At 52.1% G+C, this 26815-nt stretch overlaps 4 protein-coding genes across 11 annotated transcripts; 2 read left to right on the forward strand and 2 right to left on the reverse strand.

Moving 5' to 3' along the window:
• Positions 1–38: 38 nt before the first annotated feature.
• On the reverse strand, positions 39–1067 carry Ccdc85b (coiled-coil domain containing 85B). Of its 2 annotated transcripts, XM_075973123.1 has the most exons (2): positions 832–1067; positions 326–676 (listed from the first exon to the last, which is right to left on the reverse strand). In XM_075973123.1, the coding sequence occupies exons 1-2, from the start codon at positions 887–889 to the stop codon at positions 477–479; spliced, it is 258 nt and encodes an 85-aa protein (XP_075829238.1). In that variant the 5' UTR covers positions 890–1067; the 3' UTR covers positions 326–476. The 2 variants fall into 2 exon arrangements, with proteins under 2 accessions (XP_075829237.1, XP_075829238.1); XM_075973122.1 differs by having other exon boundaries at positions 39–1060.
• Positions 1068–5809: 4742 nt separating this feature from the next.
• Fibp (FGF1 intracellular binding protein) lies at positions 5810–10041 on the forward strand. 2 transcript variants are annotated; one of them, XM_075973126.1, is made up of 10 exons: positions 5810–5986; positions 6181–6379; positions 6568–6694; positions 7453–7553; positions 8141–8295; positions 8566–8674; positions 8750–8813; positions 9083–9169; positions 9261–9358; positions 9903–10041. In XM_075973126.1, exons 1-10 carry the CDS (start codon positions 5902–5904, stop codon positions 9970–9972), a joined length of 1095 nt encoding a protein of 364 aa, XP_075829241.1. In that variant the 5' UTR covers positions 5810–5901; the 3' UTR covers positions 9973–10041. The 2 variants fall into 2 exon arrangements, with proteins under 2 accessions (XP_075829241.1, XP_075829240.1); XM_075973125.1 differs by having other exon boundaries at positions 5824–5986; positions 8141–8274.
• Positions 10042–10233: 192 nt separating this feature from the next.
• Positions 10234–13807, reverse strand: Ctsw (cathepsin W). 2 transcript variants are annotated; one of them, XM_075974956.1, is made up of 10 exons: positions 13717–13807; positions 13116–13200; positions 12060–12173; positions 11593–11747; positions 11414–11510; positions 11257–11337; positions 11059–11172; positions 10817–10881; positions 10536–10739; positions 10234–10458 (listed from the first exon to the last, which is right to left on the reverse strand). In XM_075974956.1, the coding sequence occupies exons 1-10, from the start codon at positions 13792–13794 to the stop codon at positions 10348–10350; spliced, it is 1104 nt and encodes a 367-aa protein (XP_075831071.1). In that variant the 5' UTR covers positions 13795–13807; the 3' UTR covers positions 10234–10347. The 2 variants fall into 2 exon arrangements, with proteins under 2 accessions (XP_075831071.1, XP_075831070.1); XM_075974955.1 differs by having other exon boundaries at positions 11047–11172.
• A 4738-nt stretch (positions 13808–18545) lies between these two features.
• Positions 18546–26289, forward strand: Efemp2 (EGF containing fibulin extracellular matrix protein 2). 5 transcript variants are annotated; one of them, XM_075973128.1, is made up of 11 exons: positions 18546–18673; positions 19262–19379; positions 19594–19642; positions 20273–20479; positions 21670–21792; positions 22008–22124; positions 22252–22371; positions 24358–24477; positions 24559–24685; positions 24860–25055; positions 25992–26289. In XM_075973128.1, exons 2-11 carry the CDS (start codon positions 19269–19271, stop codon positions 26151–26153), a joined length of 1332 nt encoding a protein of 443 aa, XP_075829243.1. In that variant the 5' UTR covers positions 18546–18673; positions 19262–19268; the 3' UTR covers positions 26154–26289. The 5 variants fall into 5 exon arrangements, with proteins under 5 accessions (XP_075829243.1, XP_075829245.1, XP_075829244.1 ...); XM_075973130.1 differs by having other exon boundaries at positions 18560–18673; positions 19342–19379; positions 20227–20479; XM_075973129.1 differs by having other exon boundaries at positions 18561–18673; positions 19342–19379.
• Positions 26290–26815: the final 526 nt, after the last annotated feature.

Consider the following 26815-nt stretch of genomic DNA (forward strand, 5'->3'; position numbering starts at 1 on the left):
CCGGCGATTTGCAGATATAGGCTGGCCAGGCTTCGGGCTCTGCTTCCTTCTCAGTTTATTAGTCCCCACCCAACCACCCATTAAGTCCCTCCACTTCAGCCTCCATTCCCCTACTGCCCTGCCAGCAAGAGCAAGGGGCCCTCCTCGGTGCCAGGGCTTTTTCAGTCCATGCCAGCGCCCTGGTGCTCAGCCGAAGCAGCGACCAGGTCTGGCGGTCCACAGAAGTCACCGTGCTCAGGGAGCAATTCAGGCAGGCATTGGCGTAGAAAATGTGGCGCCCTCAGTCATCGGGGGAGCAGGCTAGGGGCAACTGATCTGGGCTGCCCACACTGCCAGTGCTGGAACTTCCATCGCCTAAGTCGCGGGGCCCGCACGGGGGCAGGGCGAGCTCGGGTGTTGTCCCGGCGCCTGAGCCCACTGCACTGCCGGGGCCACCGCGGGGGCCCCACTCTTCGCCCAGTGCCAGGCAAAGCTCCTTAAGCGCCAGGTTTTCCCGCAGCAGCTCCTCCTGGCGGCCTTCCAACTCGGCTAGCTTCTGCCAACAGCCACCCAGGTCCTCGCGCACCGCCCGGGATGCTTGGGTCCCGAAGAGCTGCCACTGGCGCGCTGCACGCCGTCCCCGCTGGCGCTCCGAGTCCAGGAAGCAGCAGAGATCGCGCAGCTCCCGGTTCTCCGCCTGCAGGCGCCGGTTGAGCTGTTTGAGCTCACGGATCTCGCCCAGGTGCCCCTGCAGCTGCCGATTCACCTCCTGCATCAGGCGGCCGCGCTGCACCAGCGCTGCCAGGCGCGCCGCCTCCTCCCGCCGCAGGCGCCGCACCAGCTCCTCCTTACCCAACGCCGCCATCTCCTCGTCCGTCAGCTCCTCCAGGCCTCCTGCTTCGGCCTCCATGGCTGATCAGGCAGCTGCAGCATCGCCCGCCCGCCGCCGAGGCTCTGGAGCCCCTCCTCGGGCCGGTTGCCGCTCAGGCTCCGACCCGGGCTCTGGCTCTGAGGATGGCAAGCTGGGGAGGAGGCAGCGTAGGATGCAGCAGCCACCCCGGGGTGGGCACGAGGCAGGGCGCGCGCCGGGGCGGGGCCTCTTGATGTTGAAGAAGGACAGCCAATCCGGAAAGTCTCTTAGGAAGGGGCGGAGCCTAAGGCTATAGCGCTCATCTCTTCCCACTCCGGACTTGGGTGTCACGACCCTCTAAAAGTAGGGACCTTTTCTGTCCTTCCCTTCTATGGTCATCTCCGCAGAACATAAAGGCGTTGTGGGATTCCATGTCCCAAATCTCCTCAAGCACTTTTTGAGAACCGATGTTCGGGTGTCTGCCTTTGACTCCTGCCCACCCAGCAACAGAACTTAAACAGATGGCTTCCCAGGCTCTTCTTCCTTGGCCAGAACTCTCAAGCATCACTCCCAGCTACTCCGAATCCAGAGTCCAAAGGTCCTGGCTCATTATCAACCAACCCTCCCTCCCACGGAGCGTTTCCTGCCTGCCATATGGGCCATACAAAGAATTTGTTTGTTTAATAAACTTTTGTTGTGTGAAAGGCCTTGTGCAGAAATAAATTTGACCAGAATCTTCATCTTGACCAAAAAGGTCAAAATCTGGCAAAAGAAGAAAAAAAAGGAAAGAGCTGGGGGGGGGGGGGGGCTGGAGACAGCTCAGAAGTGCTGCTCCCGGAAAGAACCAGAGATAACCCAGCCTTCATTCCTCCTTGGGAGGCTCACAGCCAGTTGTGAGGGCTGTGAACCTCCATGGGCACACACAAAAAATCTGAAATAAGCCGGGCGGTGGTGGCGCACGCCTTTAATCCCAGCACTCGGGAGGCAGAGGCAGGCGGATCTCTGTGAGTTCGAGACCAGCCTGGTCTACAGAGCTAGTTCCAGGACAGGCTCCAAAGCCACAGAGAAACCCTGTCTCGAAAAAAACCAAAAAAAAAAAAATCTGAAATAAGAAAATCTTTTAGGCGAGGGGCGGGGGCGGGGGGAGCATCCAAGTTCACACTGAACACATGGCTCAGCGCTAAAGCACTTGCCTAGCAAGGCCCTGGTACATTTGCGAACCACAAGAGAAGGATGTGATGTAGAAGTGGTCTCTGGGAAAGTATTTCCCAAGGAGGAAATACCTGAAAGATGCCTAAGACTGCTAACAGAGTTCCAGGACAGACAGGGCTATGTAGAGAAACCTTATCTCAAAGACAACACAAAAGATTGCCAACAGAGAGAACGGATGTGAGAGAAGGCAGAAAGTGTGGTAAAGGCATCGATGCCCCAAGAGCCCAGCTGCGTGAGGAACAAGTGAGGACAGTTCTGAGATCTTGATAAGTGTAGGGAAACGGAAAGTGGGGAGATGCCGGGGCTCTGAAGAGCTGGGTGTGCTGCCTAGAAGTCAAATTCTTAAGGACTTGCAATGCTAAACTGGAGGCTTTCCAAAGACCAGTAAAAATTTTAAACAGGGAGCCAGGTAGTGGTGGCGCACGCCTTTAATCCCAGCACTCGGGAGGCGAGGCACAGGCAAGTGGGTCTTTGTGAGTTCAAGGCCAGCCTGGTCTACAGAGCAAGTTCTAGGACAGCCAAGGACTACACATAGAAACCCTGTCTTGAAAAATAAAAACACACAAATAAATAAATTTTAAAAAGGGAAATCACATTTTAAAATGTTTTGTCTTGGGGCTGGAGAGATGGCTCAGTGGTTAAGAGCACTGCCTGCTCTTCCAAAGGTCCTGAGTTCAATTCCCAGCAACCACATGGTGGCTCACAACCATCTGTAATGAGGTCTGGTGTCCTCTTCTGGCCTGCAGACATACAGAATATTGTATACATAATAAATAAATAAATAAATATAAACAAAAATAAAATGTTTTGTCTTGTTTGATATAGGGTCTCAATATATAATCCTGGATGGCCTGAAAGTGTCTATGTAGACCAGGCTGACCTACAAGTCACAGGAATTACAAGCATGAGCCACCTAGGAAAATATACATTTTTAGAAGACTGTTAAAAGAAGCCAGTCGTATTGGCAAATGCCAGTAATCCCAGCACTAGGAATGGAGTATGGGGTGGGGAGGGAGGAGGCAGAAGCCTCAGGAATTCCGAATCATCCTTCCCATAGCAAGACCAGTCTGAGCTGTAGGAACAGACTTTGTCCCCCCAACCCCAAAAGAAGCCTTCAACTGCGCTATGTTGGGTAGACTCTGGCGGCAGGGTGTATACAGGATGAATAACTATGTATCAATGAACAGAGAGAGCTGTGTAGGAAGACTAGGCTGCTAGTCGGTGGGCGGAGAGGAAGAAGCAGATACCAGAGGCACCCAGCAGGCACATGACAGCTCTGAGTGCTTCCAGAGAGGAATCTGGGAAACAGCCCAGGTTTCTAGAACTGGTAGGATGCTGACTGGGGGTGAGAGAGATTTCTCTAGAGACCCTAGGGGACAGAGGTGGAGGGAAGAGACCTGGCCTTGTTAACCAGGACGTGCAGAACCTCCTGTCTTCTAGGCTCTAGCTAGACTGGCTGTGTAGAGCCTTTTAATTTATGTTTTCCCATGACAGGATTTCTCTGTGTAACCCTGACTGCCCTGAAAAAACTCACCGTAGGCCAGGCTGGCCTCGAACACCACCTGCCTCTGCTTCCGGAGTGTTGGGATTAAAGGTGTGCGCCATGGGCTGGAGAAATGGCTCAGTGGTTAAGAGCACTGACTGCTCTTCCAGAGGACCCGGGTTCAATTCCCAGCACCCACATGGCAGCTCACAACTGTCTGAAGATCCAGTTGCAGGGGATCTGACACCTTCACACCAATGCACATAAAATAAAGTTAAATAAACCATAAAAAAAGGAATTGCAGGCAGTATTGAGAAAGCAGATGCCGGTTACTTAGGCTTTAAAAAAAAAATAAAATAAAGGTGTGCGCCACCGCATTGCTGTTATGGCTGACTTTTTGCCCCCTCTGAGGTAGGATTTCTCTGTGTGTACCACTGGCTGTCACAGAACTCACTCTCTCTAGACCAGGCTGGCCATGAACTCAGAGATCCACCTTCCTCATCATGAATTCACAGAGCTGTGCCCTGGTCTCTTCAGGGCTGACTCTTTTCTTTTCTTTTCTTTCTTTCTTTCTTTTTTTTTTTGAGTATAATAGGGGGTTATTTATTTGGGGATAGACTCACGGATCACAATCTTCTGCTGGAACAGAAAACAGCAACCAAATCCCCACTGATATTTCTTCTGGTAGCAAGATCAGATCTCCTTGCTGGCCAGGTAGCTCGCAAACAAAAGGCCTACCTTCCAGGACTGACTTTTTTCTTTTGTTTGTTTCTTTGTTTTTGGTTTTCAAGACAGGGTTTCTATGTGTAACAGCCCTCGCTGCCCTGGAACTAGCTCTGAAGATCAGGCTGGCCTCGAACTCACAGAGATCCACCTGTCTCTACCTCCCTTGAATTTATTTATTTATTTATTTATTTATTTATTTATTTATTTATTATGTATATAGTGTTCTGCTTGCTTGATGCCTGCTGGCCAGAAGAGGGCATTCCAGATGGCAGTAAACCACCATGTGATTGCTGGGAATTGAACTCAGAACTTTTGGAAGAGCAGGCAGTGCTCTTAACATCTGAGCCATCTCTAGCCCCAGAGCTGATTCTTCTTTTGTTTGTTTGTTTTTTATTTTTTTTCAAGACAGGATTTCTCTGTAGCTTTGGAGCCTGTCCTAGAACTAGGGCTTGTAGACCAGGCTGGCCTTGAACGCACAGAGATCCGCCTGCTTACGCCTCCTGAGTGCTGGGTTTAAAGGCTTGCACCACCACCACCCGACCCAGGGCTGACTCTTATCTTAAACACTGGGTATTTGAAAATAAAATGAGTCCTTTTTGTTTTGTTTTGGTTTTGGATTTTTGAAACAGGGTTTCTCTGTGTAGCCCTGGGTGTCCTGGAACTCACTCTGTAGGTCAACCAGGCAGGCCTCAAACTCAGAGATACACCTGCCTCTGCCTCCTTAGTGGTGGGATTAAAGATTATTTTTTTTTAGTAATTAAAAAAGTAAATTATACTTAGGTGTATGTGTAACAGTGCATGTGTGGCGGTCAGACAATTGTTGACGTTGCTTTTTTTACACAGTGTGGGTCCTGGAGATCGACCCGTCAGGTTTGGTGGCTCCTGTGTCCAACACAAAGAAGACAGTGGAAAGCCTTAGCAGATAGATGGCCCTGCAGATGCCTGCTTCCAGGAAGAAAGAAAGACTTTAAGAGAAGTCACAGCTTGTGTGGGGGTGTAGTAAGTGTTGAAAAACCATAGTGGGGGCTGGAGAGTTGGCTCAGTGGTTATGAGCAAGAACTGCTCTTGCAGAGGATCTGAGTTCAATTCCCAACACCCACATTGGCGACTTCCAGTTGTCCGTAATTCCAGCTCCAGAGGCTCTGATACATCTGGTCTCCCAGGGCAACTGTACTCACATGCACATACCGCCCCCCCCCCCCAGCATACACATAGTTCAAAATAATAAAAATAAGATACATGGAGGGAACAAGAAAGATGCTCATCTGTCTGATGGCTATGCAAGCAGAGCCACACGCACTCAGCGATTTAGGATAAAGCCTCAGAAAGATTCTAATTTAAGACACAGGCCAAAATTGGGAGACTCTGAGAGAGCTGAGAAGATGGAAGAGACAAAAGGAGGAAATGGGAGAATCTGTAAGACAGGCGAGACTGGGAAAAGCTTTCCGGAGTTCTACAGAGATCCTCCAGCAGGGATGAGAAATGAGGGCAGAGCAGCTTCCTCCTACCACTCCGTCCCGGAAGTGGTCCTTCGCTGGCTCCGGGTGCCCGGAGCGAAATCTCCGCACTCCCGGAAGTGGCTCTGCGGCTGCTTGCCCGGCCCAGGGCCGTTCTAGCTCCAGCTCTGGGCGAACCCGGCCCGGGCATCGCCATGACCAGCGAGCTAGACATTTTCGTGGGGAACACGACCCTTATAGATGAAGACGTGTATCGCCTCTGGCTGGATGGTTACTCAGGTCTGTGTAGCGCCCTCCCGGGATCGGGAAGCGGTTGTTTTGGGTGGGAGAGGGGGCGTGGCCAGGATTTAGGCTTCACTTAGGGAAGTGGACTGTCTGCTGGGAGTCAGGGATGGACAAAGATTGGAGCTAGAGCCCCTGGAGGGCCCCTGGGTACAGCAAGGTGGGACCTTATGGTAGTGCCCTCTCTCTAGTGAACGATGCAGTGACGCTGCGAGTACGCTCCGGGATCCTGGAGCAGACCGGCGCCACCACAGCAGTGCTACAGAGCGACACCATGGACCACTACCGCACCTTTCACATGCTCGAGCGTCTGCTGCACGCGCCACCGAAGCTGCTGCACCAGCTCATCTTCCAGATCCCTCCCTCCCGACAGGCGCTCCTCATCGAGAGGTGCTCACCTGGGGGACGGCGGAAATGTCAATCAGTTCGACTTTTTAGCCACTTTGCAGGGTGAAACTGAGGCTCAGGGAGGATAGGACACACCCAGGAAATCAGAAAGTTAAGAACAGAAGGAACCAACCCCAGACTTCCTTCCCCTTTCTTAATGGATCACCAATAATGTCCTATGCCTCCACAAGGTACTACACCTTTGACGAGGCCTTTGTTCGGGAGGTCTTGGGCAAGAAGCTGTCCAAAGGTACCAAGAAAGACCTGGATGACATCAGCGCCAAAACAGGAATTACGCTCAAGAGCTGCCGGAGGCAGGTGGGTTCCACATATCCCATCTCCCACCTAGCCCACCACTTGACCTTCTCCTCACTGCCCTAGCTCCCAGTGCCCTGGCTCCACTTCCAGCCTGTGATTGTGGAAGCGGCTTCTTCCTGTGGAGTCTCTTCTCCATCCACTTCCCATCTGGCCAGAGTGGCTTTCACAGTCTCAGTTCAGACCGTGGCTTTCCCTTGCTTATACGTGGTTTTCATTGACTCCTGTTATCCTCGACCTTCAGACTCTGGGTGGGTCCCTGCAGACCTCTCTAGGCTTACATTTCTCGAACCCCAAGCTTGTTTCATGGTGCTCATGTCTAGAAGGTACTCTTTTCTTCACCATATCTACCCCTTGGAATCCACCGCAGGGAGCTAGGTGCTATCTTAACTATGTACCTTTTTGGTAGCATCTGTGGTAGTATCCATGAGCCTTTTCTTCAAGGGAGAAGTACCAGGATGTAAAGTGGTCTCAGGTGACTGTAAGTCTGACAGGCAGACCTCTGTCAGTTTGAGGCCAACTTGGTCTATATAGTGAGTTCCAGGACAGCCAGGACTACACAGTGAGACCTTGTCTCAAGACAAACAAAAGCCCAAGTCATTTGTTGAAGGAGTAACTAGTGTGAAATCAGTACCTGCCCACTGGATAGGTGGAGAGGAGAGGGAGAAATCCCGCACCATGCCCAGCACCCTGACCAGCCTCCTCCTTCCCAGTCCATGCCCAGCACCCTGACCAGCCTTCTTCCCTTAACTGCCCTACAGTTCGACAATTTTAAGCGAGTCTTCAAGGTGGTGGAAGAAATGCGGGGCTCCCTGGTGGACAACATCCAGCAGCACTTCCTCCTCTCTGACCGCCTAGCCAGGTGAGGGGCAGCCCTCTCCTGCCCGCATCGCTTCCTTGAGCCCTTAGACTGGCACACCTTCCCCATCCGTACCCTTTTACCTTCTGACTGTTTTGGAGGAAGGATTATTCTATTAATGACCTGTAAACTGCTTCAAATTGGTCAGGGTTAAGGCATTTGTAAAGCATTTAAAACATGCTTGGGCCAGACAGTGGTGGCACACACCCTTAATCCCAGGAGGCAGAGGCAGGCAGATCTCTGTGAGTTTGAGGCCAGCCTGGTCTACAAGAGCTAGTTCCAGGACAGACTCCAAAGCTACAGAGAAATCATGTCTCAAAAACAAAAAAAAAAGTTATTTCTTAAGCTTACTGTGTATAGAGAATGTATTTGTATGACAAGGTGACATTTCTAGTCCTGAGAGAGCCCCTGTTCCGTCTGCAGAGATTACTGTGTATAGAGAATGTATGTGTATGACAAGGTGACATTTCTAGTCCCGAGAGAGCCCCTGTCCATGTCTGCAGAGATTACTGTGTATAGAGAATGTATTTGTGTATGACAAGGTGACATTTCTAGTCCTAAGAGAGCCACTGTCCCTGTTCGGTCTGCAGAGATTATGCAGCCATCGTCTTTTTTGCCAACAACCGCTTTGAAACAGGAAAGAAAAAGCTACAGTACCTAAGCTTCGGTGACTTTGCCTTCTGTGCTGAGCTTATGATCCAGAATTGGACCCTTGGAGCCGTCGGTGAGGCCCCTACTGACCCAGGTGCCTGAACATTCCCTACCCTCTTGGGGACTGATTCCCTGCCAGCAGCTCTTCCTGTAGCTTCCTCAGTAACCAGCATCCTTCAGCCCTCAGCCCCGGGCACCTCTCCATATAGTCCATTCACTCCGCACGCACCTTGTCGCCACTGTGTGGCCTGGGGCATAGCATTCCCCTCTATCTCTGAGATCCCAGGGAGGGAGTGCCGAGGGAGGTTCAGGACCTCAGAAGATGGGTTCTCATCACCCACAACTTCTTTCATGGTCTCCGCAGACTCCCAGATGGATGACATGGATGTGGACTTAGACAAGGAGTTTCTCCAAGACTTGAAGGAGCTCAAGGTTCTCGTAGCTGACAAGGACCTTCTAGACTTGCATAAGAGGTGACTTCGGGGATCCATGAGACAGGGTATAGAATGGTCTCCAGTGGCTATAGGTGTGACCATATCTTCCTACAGCCTGGTGTGTGCTGCCCTCCGGGGAAAGCTGGGTGTCTTCTCTGAGATGGAAACCAACTTCAAGGTCTGTGACCCTGTCCAGGCCCTTCCCCCTAAAGTGTCAGGAGCCTTCTGTGTTCTGTCCCTGTTGGGCAACTCTGCTCATGCCCGAAATTGACCAGCAGGTGGCACTGCTGCTCTCTGCCTATGAGGGGGAACCAAGCTCATAGCCAAAGGGACTTGATTGAGGGAGGTGGATAGATTTGGGGAGGGGCCTGGCCCTCCCCCAGCCTCAGTGCTCAGCCTCCAGCTTCTGGGGCAGAAGACAGAACTCCCAAGATCCCTGCCCCACAGAATCTGTCCCGGGGGCTGGTGAACGTGGCTGCTAAGCTGACCCACAATAAAGATGTCAGAGACCTATTTGTGGACCTTGTGGAGAAGGTGAGCAGTCCCGTCTCCACCCCACCCCATCCCCAGCCTGTCCTGTCTCTGAGCATCTCTGCTGAGGTTACTTGTTCCTTCGGGCCTACAGTTTGTGGAACCCTGCCGCTCTGACCACTGGACACTGAATGACATGCGGCTCTTCCTCAACCAGTATTCAGCGTCTGTCCACTCCCTGGACGGCTTCCGGTGAGAGGTGCCAGGCCTGCTGGCTAACTTATTTGCCCTCCAGTAGACTCAGAGTTTGCTATTGAACTACCCTGTGGGTGGAAGATCCCGCTCTTCTTTGTCCCTTCCTTTCTGTCCTTCCTTTCTCAGATGTAAACTGAGGATAAACCAGGAGGCTCATAAGACTTTATGGACACTAAATAGCCTAGGGTGTGACGGTGACAGTGTGCTCATCCACCGTGCACAAGGCCTGAGTTCAGTCCTCTGCACTGTACGGGGAGTGGGGAGAAGGAAGCCAGGCATAAGGGCTCAAGTCTGTAATCCCAGTACTTTGGACGCTGGAGCATGAGGATTGCCACTGTTTTCCAGGCCAGCCTGGGCTATAGAATGAGACTCTGTCTCCAAAAACAAACTATTGAAAAAAAAAGTTGTGTGTGTGTGTGTGTGTGTGTGTGCATACGCACATGACTTCTTGGTGTGCGAAGGTCTAGAAAGCACTCGTAGCAGTGTGTCAGGCATGGTGTTGAGTGAACATCAGCTATCACTGTTGTCGTTTTCATTGCAGGCACCAGACCCTCTGGGACCGCTACATGGGTACCCTCCGTGGCTGCCTTCTGCGCCTGTATCATGACTAAACATGACTAAAAGCCCTTGCCCCTCCCCCCTCCGGCATACCCTGACAATAAAGTTGCCATACGTTTGGAGACTGGTCCTTGTTCCAGGTTGAGGAGCTCATGGGGACTTTCACAGTGTGCACCGATGTGTTCCAAGGGCCATTAGTGTTGAGGATGTTTGTACCAGCACCTCAGGGACTGACTGGATCGTGACCTGATGAGGTCTTCATACCACACCCTCCCTCTCCACATCCCAGCTGAAACCACTCAGGAGCCAGGGATCATATCTGGGTTTATGAAGCCATACAGAGAGGATGGAGAAGTCAGGGAGAACCTCAGGGTCGGGCTGACGAGGGCAGTGGCCAAGTGGGAGAGGCTGAGGGATTGCTGCTGGCCTCAAGGTGGGCAAGAGATTGGTGACTTCTTAACCGGATGGTCCACATGAGCGGTGATTGGGTACTTGGTGATACCACAGCTGTTGTTTCCCCGGTATAGCCTGAAGTAGCCCTAGGAAATTAGGGGGTGTCAGTGCCAGAAGGCAGAGAAGAAGTTAGCCTGCCCTTCCCTCACCCCACACCCCTCACCTTCTCGCCCCATTCAGCTCCCCAGGAGTTCTTCAGGATCCAGTATGGGACAGAGCGGCGGGGTTTGCGAGCCTGGGACGAGACTGTCCCTGACTGTATGCCCTCCTCCTTGTCTCTGCCAAAACCCACCAACAGGACAGAATGGTCCACGTGCTGGGGATCACAGTTAGTGTGCGTGGCCTTGATCACACCCTTCTGGTAACCCTGCAGGGGTGGGAGATAGAGGAGCTGAGTCCAGGGCCCACTCCATTCTGCCCTTCTCTGCCCCCTGCCCCACCCACCTGGAGTAGCTTCATGTTGATAGTCACGGTGATGGGGCCATGGAGGGCCAGGTAGCCTGCAATCACTGGAAATGGGTAATTACTAGAGGTTCTTGAGTGTGCCACCAAGCCCTGCCTGCCCCGAGGCTGCTGATCTCCTCACAGGGGAATGGACTTTAATTGTGTCTCCCATAGCCAGGCCTCCAATCTGCTTTCTCTGCCCCCAGCACCCATGTCCACCCTGACCATACCCTGCTCGTTACTCTTTAACATGGTGAAATCTTGGATCCAGGCCACCTTCTTGTACTTCTTGGCTAGACACCCACGGGGGCTGGGGCGCCCCTGGAATGGGTAATCCTTTTTGCTGGCCAGGCCACCTGAAGACAAGCAAGACCAGGAAGGAGTCTTGGCTACTAACACCCTCCATCCCCATGGTCTTCCCACGAGTTCTGGTACTCAACTGTTGTTGAGGACAGTCACATATGCATCCCACACAAAACCACCCTGGCAGCCATTTCCACAGCGGTCACAGTCCAGGAGCTCTGGGACAGAAAGGGACAGAGTTATGTGAGCAGGCCCCTAGGCCATCTTTCCCTGTCACCCATCTCCCTGCCATACCCTGCACAGAGACTTCCACAAGCTGGTTGTGTTTGATGCGCCACAGGGCCTCAATGTTGTCCGCTGCTGCCATGGCCCAGCAGCACCTGCAGGATTCCTGAGTGGGAAGAGGGTGGAGCGGGGTAAGATATCAAGGCCTGGACCTCATCCCCCTCCCCCAGGGCAGGTTGGGCAGATACCTGATTCTTGATTGATGAGATGATGTTTGTTGCCTTACGCCAGTCACAACTGGGGGGCACCAGTCCCCCCGACTTTTCAGACCCTGCCTTTTTGACCATTTTGGGGATCCTTTCAGGCACCCTCTGATGCCCATAGAGCTGGCTAAACTCCTCCTCTGGGGACAAACAAGGTCACGGAGGTCACAGATTTGACGCTTATATATTATCCCTTTCCAGCAGTCACAACCTTGGCTTGTCCCATCCCTATGAAACGTTCAGAGGCAACAGGCAGGATGAGGCCTAGAGAGGTCCAGCTTGCATCTTCCACCTCTGGCCTGTGAGCCAAGCTGGGGCACAGGCCATCGAGTTCCTGTCTTGTGCTCTGAGATTTGGGACAGTCACCCAGGCTGCTCTTTAAAGGGGGAGACTTGCTCTGTCCATCTGCCAGACACCCCACCCACCCACTCTGGGCCAGGAGGGTCTGGTACCTGTGAGGTCACTGAATGGAGTCTCCCCAAACTCTGCTGTGCCCAAGTCTTCCTCCTGCAGTCTTTGAGCCTGGGCCAAGTTGTGGGCAAAGATGTCCAGACGGCGAGCATATTCTAGACCAGAAAGGGGTTTTTGCAGGCTGGTCTCAGGGCAGGAAGTGGCCACTGGTTGGGTTACCCACACCCACCCAGGTGAGTGCTGGCTCTTTCCTATAGCCCCCACGACTACCACCACTGTGAAAAACTGATTATCCAGCTCACATGGGGTTAGAATTTCCCCCAGTGGCACCAAGAGGCCCACTCTAGGGGGAAGCTGAATAAAACCTCTATAGGCAGTATCTCAGAAAGGAAAGTTAGAGGGCTGGAGAGATGACTCAGAGGTTAAGAGCACTGGCTATTCTTCCAGAGGTCCTGAGTTCAATTCCCAGCAACCACATGGTGGCTCACAACCATCTGTAATGAGATCTGGTGCCCTCTTCTCACATGTAGGCAGACATGCCAACAGCATGTTGTATGCTTAATAAATAAATAAATCTTTAAAAAAAAGGAAAGTTAAAATGGCTGGAGATGGGTTTCCTGTACCTGTGGTTATACCTTCCCTGCTACCTCTTCACACATCTGACCACAGGTGGGGGTGAGTGAGTGGGGTGTGGGGATGGGGCATAGCACATGCACACAGATACAAACACAGAGAGAGAGAGAGCCTTCTGTGGGAGATGAAACCCCAGAGTGAAGGGGAGAACAACCAATAAACAGGGCAAGAATGGGGGACAGGGAGTTGCCACCTTGGAGACAAAATGAGTGTCCTTGGGGATGTGCTGACTGAAATATGACGGGACGGTGGTCCTCCACACCCGGCCTGGAGTCACAGGTGACCGGGTGCCAGCAAAGTGAGGATCATGCTGTGCTCATCATGCCTTGGGGAAGCCAAGGTGTACACTGTGGGCCCTGCTTCCCACTCTGGCCTGGGCCAGGTCCTCTCCCCTTCCCAAGCCATAAGGTCATCTCTTAAGTAGACAGAGGGAATGGGACTGGAAACATCTGTGCTCATGATACCTGCTTCGTTTGAGTAAGTCCGGTTGTATTTGATCTGGAACAGCTTGAAGACTTCTGTCAGCTCCAGTGGTCGGGGCCTGGCATCCTGACAAGGAGTCAGAGTGTGGGAAAGAATCATTGTAAACCCAACCTGGTACCCAACCAAGGTGCAAAGACGGCTAAGGGCTCCCCGGGCGTTCTCTTTCCTCAGTGTGAGCAACCCCCTGTTAGCCTCATCTGCTCCCTCTGAGAAATGGGAAGGAAAAGTCACACAGGACAGTTCACCCCTGTAATTCAATGCTCATTCCAGTATTTAAGAGGTTGAGGCAGGAAGACAGCTGAGAGTTGTAAGCCATAGAAGAAGGCCAATCTGAGCTACAAAGTAACCCCCCCCTTTTTTTTTAAGACAGTGTTTCCCTGTATAACAGCCCTGTCTGTCCTGGAACTCACTGTGTAGACCAGGCTGACCTCAGACTCACAGAGATCCTCCTGCCAACATTCCCTGTAAAATCTTGTCTTAAGAAAATTAAAAAGAAAGAAGAAAAATATGCCAGTTCATAAAGAGAAGATCCCAGGCATGGTTTGGCAGGGAAGGGAATAGTGAGCAGGTTAGAGCATTTACCTTGAGGAGGGAGTTGCTGTGGCCTTGGCCTGCTGCCAACAGGACCAGAAAGTAGGAGAGGTGGACAGTCAGTGTCATGGTGCAGCCGAGAGTGCTGGGGGGCAGGAAGCTATGCAGACCAAGTTGGAAAGGGCAGGGCTAGAGAAACCACGAGGGGAAACCAGGTTGGGGTGGAAGGTAGACCCTCCTCCACCCGCCTGGCTGACTAACTGTACCCCACCAACTTCTTTTCAATAGCAGCTCCTGACTACCCTGTTCCAGACAGTTCTAGGGATGTAAAGACAAATCTCTCTTTAAGGAGACAGGGAGGCAGATCTAAGTGGACAGTGATGATGCCCACATGATGGGAAACTTAGACAGCAGCCACAGTGCCGGTGTTTAGACAGGAACGAGTGGTGATGGGCAGCCTTTAGGGACTCACTCTTGCTTTCCCTGTGAAACTCAGTCAGTGTAAGGGCCACCTTCTTAAAGAAACCTCCTCTGCTTGAGACCCCAGCCTCAGGTTAACAGATTATAGCCCCCTCAGCCATTTCAAACTTCTGCCCACTCATCTCCTAACCACACAGAAGTATCCAATCTGTCTGTGTCTAGATCACCCGGAAATGTGGGGCAGGCTCAATGAGTATTCCGTTTGTTTGGGTTATTTTGTTTATTTGATGTTGTTGAGACAAGGTCTCACTATGGAACCCTGGCTGACCTGAAACTCGCCAGCTGTGTAGATCAGGCTAACTTTGAATTCACAAATGCTTGCCTGTCTCTGCCTGAGTCCTGGGATTAAAGGCGAGTGCTACCATGCCAGGAAGTTTGGGGGTTCTTTTGTGAGGGAAGGAACGGAATCTCATGTAGCCCAGCCTGGCCTTAAACTCCTTAGGTAAATAGGGAAGACCTTCAATTCCAGGCCTTCCTCCTTAGACTGAGCACTTTGGTTACAGACATCAGTGCATATTAACTGACTGAAAACTTGTAGTTAGCTTCTGTCTCATTTTTCTTCCTTCATATGGTCTACGAATGAGGAGAAAGAAAGACGACAGAAAGTATCACAGAAAAAACAAGCCCAAAACTTGTGTGGCTGGGAGCTGGGCAGCGCCTTCAGACCTGTTAGCTGCCACCCCCATATTGAGTGTGTCCTTGGGCTAAAGAAGCCCCACCAACTGATCTCCAGACTGGGAAGCAAAGCCAAGACCGGAGACAGGTGCAAAAAGCTGGCTTTCCAGGGCCCATGGTTGGGGTGAAAGGGGAGGGGTCTGGCCCTGGGACTCACCCATTTTCATGCTTCCCACCTCCTCTCTTCTTTAGGAATTGCCTTAGAATTGTTATGTTCCATTAAACTCCGTATTTCTCCTGGGGACAGGAAACTGAGGGACTATTTCAAAAATAATGCTGACAAGAAAGGAAAATAAATACGTAAAAAATAATGCTGTGTCCACGGATGGTTAACCCAGTGGCCCTGGAGCCCAGTTATATGCCCCCAAGTGGGTCTTGTGCTGTGTGGTCTCCATAGGTGCCCTGTGTTGTGGAAGGCTAACAGTGGCTGGGGGCTTTTTTGCTTGTCCCCTCCATCTCTCAGACATGAGCTCTGCAAAGGACAGGTTTTGATGTGTTTTGGTCAGTGCTGTATCCTTGGTGCCTGGGACCTCTGATCGTCAGTGGCCACTCAACAAGCCCTTGCATGGGTGAATGGCTCTCTCCCTTCTGACCACTTGTTCATATTTATCCTCTTGCTCCTGCCCAGCAACCAGCTGTGGCTGGGCTGGGAGCCCAGAAACCTCACTACTCATTCTTGGTTTTTTTTTTAATGTTTATTGGTGTTTGACCTGCATGTGTGTCTGTGTGAGGGTGTCAGAAGCCCTGGAACTGGAGCTACAGACAGGTGTGAGCTGCCATGTGGGTGCTGGGATTTGAACCCAGGTAGGTCCCCTGGAGGAGAAGCCAGCGCTCTTATCCGCTGAGCCATCTCCCCAGCCTGCTCCTTCTCATTCTAACATGGGACAAGGTTCAGTCTTAAAGTCAGGGGGACTTGATTCTAACATTGTTCTTGTTACTTTGGTGGCACTGAGGACAAATCTGCCAGCCCCTGTCATCTGTGGAGCAGAGTAGCAATGGTCCAGCTCTGGCTTGACAAGAGGATCACAGAGTGTCCTTGCCAGTGCCTGCCTGGGATGGTTAGGTCTCGATAATCAGGAGTTTTTAATTGAATTAATAACAGCTTTGGTGTGTGGTTATGGTGGCTCATGCCTGTAATTCCAGCACATGGGGGAGGCTGAGACAAGAGGCTTGCCATGAGTTCAAGGCTAGCCTGGTTACATGTAAGTTCCAGACCAGTGTGGGGAATGTGAGACTGTTTCAAACAGCACTAACAAACATATTAAATGAGATATAAATCACTTACTATGCAATTTATCTGTTTGGTTTTGGTTTTGTTGTTTTGTTTTTTGTTTTTGTTGTTGTTTTCAATACAGAGTCTCACTGTGTAGTTCTGGTTGTCCTGGAAAGCACTCCGTAGACCAGGCTAACCTTGAACTCAGAGATCTGCCTGCCTCTGCCTCCTGAGTGCTAGGATTAAGTCATGCACCATCACTGTCCAACTGCAATTTATCTTTAATATTAAATATTAAATTTAATATTAAAATATTTAAAAGGTTTATATATTATATATGTGTATGTATTTATATATTTGAGACAGGGTCTCTCTTTGGAGACCAGGCTGGTCTCAAATTCACAGAGATCTGCTTGCCTCCACTTCCCAAGTGCTAGGATTAAAGGCGTGTGGCCAGGCCCTTTTTCTTTTATTTATTTTTCTTTCTCCTTCTGTGTCTCCACCAGCAGGGCTTTGAGACTGGCCTGATTGGGCAATGGGAAATGAAGAAATAGCAGACATGCACAGTGAAACCCTAGGGATCTGGTGGACCATGTGTTCTGAGGGGACACACCAGCAGCCTTGGAAACTCAGGACAGTTTATCTCTTGAGCTGGAGGAGGAAAGTTAGCTAATCTCCTCAGGGGTCTCTGCGGGGGAGCAGTCTCAGGATGCAGTCATCTGGGCTTGCAAAATGCACACAAGGTCAGCATCTGCACTCGCTCACGGAAGGCCTCTGTCATTCCTCTGAGCCTGACCTGGAGAACGCCCTGCCATCTCTACGGTTCTGACATGGCTGGGGTAATATCAATAACATGTGTTCACTGGGGACTTCATCCGTTCCCCACACTTTTTCCTTTTCCTTTCCTTTTCTTTTCTGTGCTTTGTTCTACTTCAGTGTGTGTGTGTGTGTGTGTGTTACTGGATTTGAACCTTGCGTCTTGGTCATGCTAAACCAGCAGGTGCTATTGAGTTACTCTAGCCCTCTACTGCGTAAAAGACAAACTAAGACAGGACTGAAGAAATGACTCCAGTCTTCCTCTCGAGGACCTGAGTCTGGTTCTCAGCACCCACATCAAGCAGCTCACAACTGCCTTCAACTCCAGATCCAGGGGACACCTCTGTCCTCTGTGGACACCTGCACTTGGGGGTACACACCTGTACATATATACACATCATTAAAAATTTATTCATTTATTTTGGTTTTTCAAGACAGGGTTTCTCTGTAGCTTTGGAGCCTGTCCTGGAACTAGCTCTTGTAGACCAGGTTGATCACCTGCCTCTGCCTCCTGAGTGCTGGGATTAAAGGCGTGTGCCACCACCGCCCGGCTTTTTTTTTTCTTTTTTCCTAAAAAAAAAGGCAGTGGAAGCTGGGGAGATGGCTCAGTGGGTAAAGTGCTTGCCACAAACACAAGGGAGGGCCTGAGTTCAGATCCCCAGCACTAGCATAATAGCCGACTGTGATGATGCCTGTCTGTAACCCCAGCTCTGGAGGGCCTGGGAGCGGGAGACTGGCAGGTCCTGAGAGCACACTGGCCAACCAGTCTCCTAGCTGACATAGTGAACTCCAGATCCAGGGTCAAACCCTCCACAGAAGGTGGAGAGCAATAGCCTCCACTTGTACATAGACACAAGAATATATTACACAGCCGGGCAGTGGTGGCTCACACCTTTAATCCCAGCACTCAGGAGGCAGAGGCAGGCGATATCTGTGAGTTCGAGGCCAGCCTGGTCTACAAGAGCTAGTGCCAGGACAGGAGCCAAAGTTATAGAGAAACCCTGTCACACAGACAATTTAATGAAATGAAGCAGATTTTTTAAAATTATTAATCATAGCAGAGCCGAGCATGGTAGCGCACACGCCTTTCATTCCGCAAAGGACTCTCCTCCAAAATAAAATTGGGAAGAGGTTGGGTAAGGGAAAGGAAGGTAGGGCTATTGCCTCAAGCAGTCCTGGCCAGGCACAGGAACCCTGGACACGCTGTCCTTTCCCGTCTAGTCCCGCCCTGAGACGTGGGCAACGAGAAGTCCCTCCCATTCGCCCCTTCCTGGGAGCTAAGGCACCCAGACTCCGCCTTCAAGGCATGATCTCTGCTGGAGACGGAGGCGGAAACTGAGTGGGGGACCTGGGTGGGAAGAGGGTCGGGAAAAGGCTGGCACTGGACCCTAGTGTCCTCCGGGCCCAAGTTCAAGTCGGGGGCTTCCATTCATTTCGGGCCAAGACAATTACTGCCCTCGCCCCATCCGAGGGTCACTTTGCTCAGGCAGGAGCAGGGGAAGCAGTGCCCTGAGTAGATAGATCACCTGGAGAACCTGGAGCTCCTGGGCAGAGGGAGAAGGACAATTAATTTTATGCTTGGGCGAGAGTCCGGAAACCTTGGATGAAGTTATAAGACCATCTAAGGGGGAGCACAGGATAAAATTCTGAAAGCAGGATTTGGACGTTTGAGAATTAGGTGCCTCGTAGGTTCTGAGAGGCGCAGAATCAGGGTCTGGATGCTTAGCTACAACTGAGGCGCACAGTATGGGAGTCTGGAGACCCAGGCTAGATAGGGTCTAGGTGGACAGAATAACATTTTGAGTGAGGGTCTGGGGTCCCCAGGTGAGTTTGGGGGCCAAACATCAAGGTCAATTGCCTAAGGACCCAAGCATTGGCGAACTCTGGCTGGGCGCCCGCAGGCGGCTGCAGGCGGCGCCGCGTGGGACCGGGTGGGGGCCTGTGGCCGGGCCCGGGCGGAGAAGCCGGGGGGTCGGGGTCCCTCCCCCTGGCGCGGGCTCAGGAATCCGCCGCAGGGCGGGCGGAGGCGCCGGGGTGGGCCGCGGCGGGCGGGCGGGCGGGGGGCGCTTCCTGGGGCCGCGCGTCCAGTGTGCTGCGCGGTCCGTCCGTCCGCCCGCAGGCACCGCCGGAGTCAACGAGTGAGTGGCCGTCAGCGGAGGGAGGGCGCGGGCCGGATGGCGGCCCAGAGGCCTGCGCTCCACGACTCGCGGGGCCGGGGCGGGGCGGGGCGGTCCGGGATTGCGGGCCCGAGCCCCAGGCCTGCGAAAGGACTCGGCCCCCAGCTCTGGAAGGCTCCGGTGCTCCCAACGCAGTCCTGAGACGAGACAGCTGGGAACCCCGGCTACCCTTCCTGATACAGGGAATGGGGGGTGTCGTGGCAGAGGCCCCTGACCCCTGCCCACCACCTCCCAGCCCCAGGATGCTCCCTTTTGCCTCCTGCCTCCCCGGGTCTTTACTGCTCTGGGCGCTTCTGCTGTTGCTCTTGGGAGCAGCGTCTCCACAGGATTCCGAAGAGCCGGACAGCTACACGGTGCGGACCGTGGGGTCACCAGTTTGGGATGGGATGGGAAGGACAGCGAGACCAGGGTGCCTGCTTCTGGGGAAGATTCTCCTCTGCTTGGGGGATGGAAGGCTGGGGGCCATTGTGTGAAGCTGATCTGAGCATAACTGAGCTCAGGCCCTGGCCTTGGCCTGGCTGGAGAAGACTGCCAGGGTGGTCACTGGCCACTTCGGTTCCCTTCCAGGAATGTACGGATGGTTACGAGTGGGACGCAGACAGCCAACACTGCCGGGGTGAGTATGCCTGGGGTACTAGCCATCTTCAAGAACCGGGAAGGGGACCATTGTTTCCCAGGCACACCTTCTCCTAGAGCTGCTTCAGAAACCTGGTGGCCTTTTCAGTGTCCAGCTTGGCTGCGCCAAAGCCAGCCGTGGTTCTCTTGTGCCACTGAGTTAGGAGCCCTACCCATTCAAGAAGCCCAACAAACCCTGCTTCTCTCTGCAGTAGGCAAGAGAGCACCTGGCGATTGCCCAGAGAAACGGCAATATGCACACCTTCCCTGAGTGTTCTCTACACTCCTAGCCCAGCTCTCTATCCCAGTGCAACCTGGCAGGGCAGTACTCGCTCTGTGGGGCAGGAGGCCTGCAAATTACTCTTGGGCAGAGGTAGAGGCGGGGTTTTAAGGAGGAATGGAAACTCACTTGGAGGCAGGGGAATAGGGACAACAGTGGACATAGATGGCCCTACCCCCAGTCCTGCAAATCCCTGGGAGGGGCTCTGGGTCAGCAGCCTTGGTTTGCTGAGCAGAGAGAAAGCTTTGCTCTGTGGCTCAGCTTAGAGAAGGCCAAGTCAGGCTTCTGCCTCCCACCACCTCCAGGGCCAGCCCAGGTGACTGGCTGTGCCCAGCAGGCCCCTCTCTGCAGATGTCAATGAGTGCCTGACCATCCCTGAGGCCTGCAAGGGTGAAATGAAATGTATCAACCACTACGGGGGCTATTTGTGTCTGCCTCGCTCCGCTGCCGTCATCAACGATCTACATGGTGAAGGACCTCCGCCACCAGTGCCCCCTGCTCAGCACCCCAATCCTTGCCCACCAGGCTATGAGCCTGATGAACAGGAGAGCTGTGTGGGTAAGTGGGGAGCCATGCTGGCTGGCACCTCGGCTTCCACACCTCTTACCTGTCTTTTTATTTTAATTAATTTTGTATTTAGTATACAAAGTAACAGGTTTTGCTCATGGTATCATCCTCCTGACATACTTCATATTTAATTTGTTTTAATCCTCTTTACTGCCCTCCCTAGTAATTTTTGTTTTGTTTTGCAAGAAAGGTTTCCTTGTGTAGCTCTGGCTGTTCTGGAACTTACTCTGTAGATCAGGCTGGCCTAGAACTCGGATATCCCTGCCTCTGCCTCCCAGGTGCTAAATGCTGGTATTAAAGGTGTGTGCCATCTCTGCTCAGCTATGTGTACTTTGTTTTTTGAGACAGAGTCTCTGGGTTTGATCCCCAGCAGCACATCAAACAAGCGTGGTGGTGCACACTTGTAATCCCACCACTAGGGGGGTAGAAGCAAGACAATCAGAAGTTCAAGGTTATCCTCAGCTGCACAAGGAGTCTGAGGCCAACCTGAGCTCCTAGCTCAAAAGTATTACCTAATTAACAACATTAAAGTAACTTTTCATACTAAATACTGCAAACTGCTCGTTTCTTTGCTGAGAGGCCTCTGACTCCTCAGAGAAAGATCCAAGCCCTCAGCTGCTGCAGGCCCAGGTCTGCTGGCCCAGGAAGTCCCTAGCAGCTCCTTCACTTCCTGTGCAGACGTGCAAGAGCTCTCCTCCCAGCCTCAGCCGGCTTTTTGATCTGGGGACCACTGGCCTTGGAGGAGGGATGGTCTTAGGAGAGTCAGCTAAGGGGTGTAAATGGACAAGGCCTTATTTATTCATTTGTTTACTTATTTATTGATTTATTTTTAAGACAGGATCTCACTATGTAGCTCTAGCTGGGTTGGAACTCTGTAGCCCTGGCTGACTTGGAACTCACAGGGATCCTCCTGCCTCTGTCTCCCGAGTGCTAGACTTAAAAGTGTGTGCCACCAGACCCGACTTCTTGTTTTATATGCTCACCTGATTGGTGCCTTTTCTGGTGGACTGTTTTTTGTACTATTGGGAGGACCTATATCACATGTTCATGTTTTGGGGCTAACTACGCATGTGCCCATGTGAATGACGTCTGGTATAGGCCACTTTCTCCCAAACTGAGGTGTCTGACATGGTCAGTAGCATGTGGGACTCCAGGTAAGGGCTGAATGGTGTCTCCCACAGATGTGGACGAGTGTGCCCAGGCTTTGCATGATTGTCGCCCTAGCCAGGACTGTCATAACCTGCCTGGCTCCTACCAATGCACCTGCCCTGACGGTTACCGAAAAATTGGGCCCGAGTGCGTGGGTGAGTTCAGAGAGTGACTTTCCTAGTTCTTGCTTTGTGACTTTGGTCTAGCTCTCGACATAATGTCTCATCCTTAGCCCAGTCCTCTGCTGCTGGTACCCTCTTGTCACTAGACACAGGAGGCTACATGCGGGGAGCTGAGTTAGGCATGAGCATGCGTGTCCTGTTTTCCCCACCTGACTTGTGCCCTGCTTTCCCTCCCGCCTCCATCTCAGACATAGATGAATGTCGCTACCGCTATTGCCAGCACCGATGTGTGAACCTGCCAGGCTCTTTCCGCTGCCAGTGTGAGCCTGGCTTCCAGTTGGGACCTAACAACCGCTCTTGTGTGGGTGAGGCTCTGGGATCCCGGGTAGAGCGGTGTGAGATGGGGGCAGGATCTCTTTCCTGAGCCCAGTAGTTTGGGGCTCTGGGCAGTGCCTCTGCTTTCACCGTTCCTCTTTTCTCTGGCACCCCCAGACGTGAACGAGTGTGACATGGGAGCCCCGTGTGAGCAACGCTGCTTCAACTCCTACGGGACCTTCCTGTGTCGTTGTAACCAAGGCTATGAGCTGCACCGGGATGGCTTCTCCTGCAGTGGTGAGAGTCCACTTGTGTTACTGGGCTTGCAACATAATGGACCAACTCCGGTCATGTGGCCATTCGCTTGAAGCTTCCATGCCTGATTCTCTGGACCTACAGACCTCCATGCATGCCACCCTGAGCTGGTTGCTGGTGGGGATGGTATGTCAGGCCCTGCTGAAATTTGCTGGAGATAGGGAAGGTGTGGGTGCCAGTCTTCATGGAAGTTGAGCTGACTTGCACTGGAACCCTGCACTAGGACAAGTCTTTCTTTTTCTGAGCGTATGTCTGCTGGAACCAGGTTATTTGGACCATGGAGAGGGTCCATGGTACAGGCTCTATCCAGTCTCGGGCAGCAAAATGGGAAGCACTGCTTCTTTTTTTTTTTTTAAAGATTTATTTATTTATTATGTATACAGCATTCTGCCTGCATTTATGCCTGCACACCAGAAGAGGGCACCAGATTTCATCATAGATGGTTGTGAGCCACCATGTGGTTGCTGGGAATTGAACTCAGGACCTCTGGAAGAGCAGCCAGTGCTCTTAACTTCTGAGCCATCTCTCCAGCCTGAAGCACTGCTTCTTTATAACATACATGCTTAGTCTCACTTAACCTGGTCAACGATGACTTATTTCTGCAAACAGGACACTAATACTCCTCCAGGCGTGTTGGCAGAATTGTAAAAAGCAAGCAGAAAGTCCAGAGGAAATGGTGACTCTCATCTCTGACTTTCAGAGATGGGGTGACTTGTCACAGTTCAGACAGGAAGGATGAGATCAGGCCAGGGCTTGATCCCAGGCTTCTCACTGTGTTACCCGGCACACTCTCCATTCATTTTGTGTCCTACTACGAAACACATCATTGGTGTTCAGCTGTGTGAAAGGAACAAAAGAGACAGTATGCTGTATGTGGGGCGCACACAGCAGAAGTCTGGATAGTGTGACTGTAGATTGCAGGACTTTAAAAACCAGAGCAGCTTAGGTCCACAGGACTCTTCAGTCCAACCCACTCCTTTGACTGGCATGCAAATGGACCTTTCCTAGAATTAGTTAGTAGGACTTAGGCCAAGCCTTTGGATCCCTGGTGCCTTTTGACACAGTTTATGTAATCCTGGCTATCCTGCAGCTGTCTGTGTAGACCAGGCTAGCCTACAGAGTTCTGCTGAGTGTGCTGGGATCAAAGGCATGGGCCACCATGCTGTGCTGGTGCATTGTTTAAGTATTCTTAAAGTCCTGGGAAAGAGGTTCCCTGTAAGCTGGAAGGTCTGCTCTTATTTTGAGACAGAGTCTCACTCTTTAGCCCTGGCTGGCCCACAGTCTCTTTTGTAGACCAGGCTGGCCTCTGCCTTCCAAAAGTTGTGATCAAACACCCATTTGTTTTTTTGTTTTTTTTGAGGCAGGGTTTGTTATGTAACTCTGGCTGGCCTTGAACTTGCTATATAACCCTGGCTGGTCTCCTTGTGTGGACAAGATGGCTTTAAACTTGGTGTAATACTCCTGCCTTGACGGGTGGTGGTGGCGCACGCCTTTAACCCCAGCACTCGGGAGGTAGAGGCAGGCGGATCTCTGTGAGTTCGAGGCCAGCCTGGTCTAGAAGAGCTAGTTCCACGACAGGAACAAAAAGCTACGGAGAAACCCTGTCTCGAAAAAAAAAAAAAAAACTCCTGCCTTTACCTCCCAAATGCTGGGATTATGAACATACAGCATCATGCCAAGCTTCTATTCTTTCTCTTTTCTTTTTCCTCTCCCTTTCTGTGCTGGGATGGAACCTAGAGCCTCCAGCGTGTTAGGCAAGTACTCTCTACCACTCTACCACTGAGCTCTAGCCCCAGCCCCTCTAACCTTTAAAACCCCCAGTCTGCCTTCTGAGCTTTACTGGGTTTATCTCATCCCTTCTCTTCCACATCAGCTTTTGGGGGGGCTGGGCTCTCTCCATAAATGACTATGGGACTCAGTTGCGAGGACTACCTTTGGCCCAGGGTCCTCATCCCCACCCTCCCTCAGATATCGATGAGTGCAGCTACTCCAGCTACCTCTGCCAGTATCGCTGCGTCAATGAGCCAGGCCGCTTCTCCTGTCACTGCCCACAAGGCTACCAGCTGTTGGCTACGAGGCTCTGCCAAGGTACAGGTGCTGCTGGTGGGCGGGCAGGATCTTAGGGTCTGGTGTCTGAGCCAGAATCCAACCTCACCTCCCTTGGCACAGACATTGACGAGTGTGAATCAGGTGCACACCAGTGTTCTGAGGCCCAAACTTGTGTGAACTTCCATGGGGGCTACCGCTGCGTGGATACCAACCGTTGTGTGGAGCCCTATGTCCAAGTGTCGGACAAGTGAGTCAACCTGACGGCAGTTCCCGAGGGCTATGGGGGCTAACTGGTTCAATCAGGCTGGTGAGTACCCATGATGCCTCATGGGAGTTAGTCTTATGTGCTTGGGTTTTCCTCTTTAGGAGATGGGTATTTGGGAAATGGGCCCTCATTCTGGTCCTGTCTTGGGGTCTCTAGCCGCTGCCTCTGCCCTGTCTCCAACCCGCTGTGTCGGGAGCAGCCTTCATCCATTGTGCACCGCTATATGAGCATCACCTCCGAGCGAAGTGTGCCTGCGGATGTGTTTCAGATCCAGGCAACCTCTGTCTACCCTGGCGCCTACAATGCCTTTCAGATCCGTGCTGGAAACACACAGGGGGACTTCTACATTCGGGTACGGTGCTTCTCCGCTCACACGCAGTTGACATGGATAATCTAAAATAGAGTGCCTGCAGCCCTTTAAGTGGGAGCTGCCCTGCCTCTTCTCTCAAAGCCCTGTCCTGGGAAGCTGGGCTCATGTTCAAAGTCAAGATTTCTGCATCCCCAGTACACGGGTCCCAGGCAATTCTAACAGGCAGTTAGTTAATGGGGTTTGAGTCCTAGCATTGGTTTCTCCTATCTGGCTTTGACATCCTTATCCATAAAACAAGAAATATAGTTCCTGCAGGGCTGGGATCAGAGCTTGAGTTTTGCTGGTGTGGATGTGAGGACCCTGGGTCTGTGGATCTTATGCTGCTTTCAGCATTGAGGTGTTTGGCATCAGAACTTATTTCTCCTTTCGAAATTGCTTTGGGACTAGTGGCACAGCTCCATGGCAGAACATGTGCTTACCATTCAGGCCCTCAGTCCCTTCCCCAGCATCAAAACAGTCAGACACCTGGGCAGTGGTGGTGCACACCTTTAATCCCAGCACTCAGGAGGCAGAGGCAGGTGGATCTCTGTGAGTTTGAGACCAGCCTGGTCTACAAGAGCTAGCTCCAGGACAGGCTCCAAAGCTACCGAGAAACCCTGTCTCAAACTCCCGCTCCCGCCCCCCCCCCCCCCAAATCAGAGAGAAACAGAGACTTGGATACTTTGAAAGGGGGAAGTGGGCCATCCTGGGTCACTAAAGGCCAATCATTTCCAAAACTTGAGTCTTCAGGTAGTCATGATGGAGGGAAGATCAAGGTGGGTAGGGTCAGAGGAGAACCAGGGGGCTTGGGCACTGGAGAGGAAGAGAAACGTCAGAGCTGGGTAAGAGCTTGAGTGCCCAGCCTCACGGTCACGGGCAGGGGGTGAAGCTGGAGTAGGGTCCTGACTTACAGGCTAACACAGTCTCTATGTTCTGCAGCAAATCAACAATGTCAGCGCCATGCTGGTCCTTGCCAGGCCAGTGACAGGACCACGGGAGTATGTGCTGGACCTGGAGATGGTCACCATGAACTCTCTTATGAGCTACCGGGCCAGCTCCGTACTGAGACTCACCGTCTTTGTGGGAGCCTACACCTTCTGAAGGAGACCCTCAGGGAAGGGTTGGGTGGGGCCCCTTCTTTCTCCCTCCCACAGCTTAAGGAGCCTGGGGTTTAGGGATGACTGTTCTGCTTAAAGAGACAATGATGTGAAGGACAATAAAGGGAGAAGGAGTCCTAGTGGCTGAGGTGGGTGAGTAACCTCAGCCTGGGAAGGCGCTGGGCTTGTGAGAGAAGCAGGCAAATTTCACCCAAAGGGTCCTCTCTGCATTCAGGCTGAGAAGGTTCCAGAGCTTAAGTGTCATTCATCAGAATCAACCTGAGCAGGGAGTTCTAAGGAGTGGACACTTTAGGCCTTAACTCCAGAGCTCGGCAGATGCTAGGCCCCAGAAACCATGTTCAGGTCAGTGCCAAGAGGTCTGGGGCTACTATCCCAGCCCTACACCAAGTTACACGTTTGGACAAGCCTACTGTTCTCCAGTCACCAGGATGAGGCACCTGGACTGAGAACATGTTTCTATCCCAACTTGTGGTGCTTTTTGTCACAGAAACTTACTTGATCAGGGGCCACTTAGTTGCAAAGATAGAGTGCCCCAATGACTCCATCTCCCAGACCAGGGAATGCCCAACCTCTAAGGAGCATTATCTAGCTGTCTATTTAGTTTTGCATAGGGTCTAGCTACACTCTGCACAACCATATTTAGCC

The sequence above is a fragment of the Microtus pennsylvanicus genome, chromosome 5 (genome assembly GCF_037038515.1).
Source record: "Microtus pennsylvanicus isolate mMicPen1 chromosome 5, mMicPen1.hap1, whole genome shotgun sequence".
NCBI lineage: Eukaryota > Metazoa > Chordata > Mammalia > Rodentia > Cricetidae > Microtus > Microtus pennsylvanicus.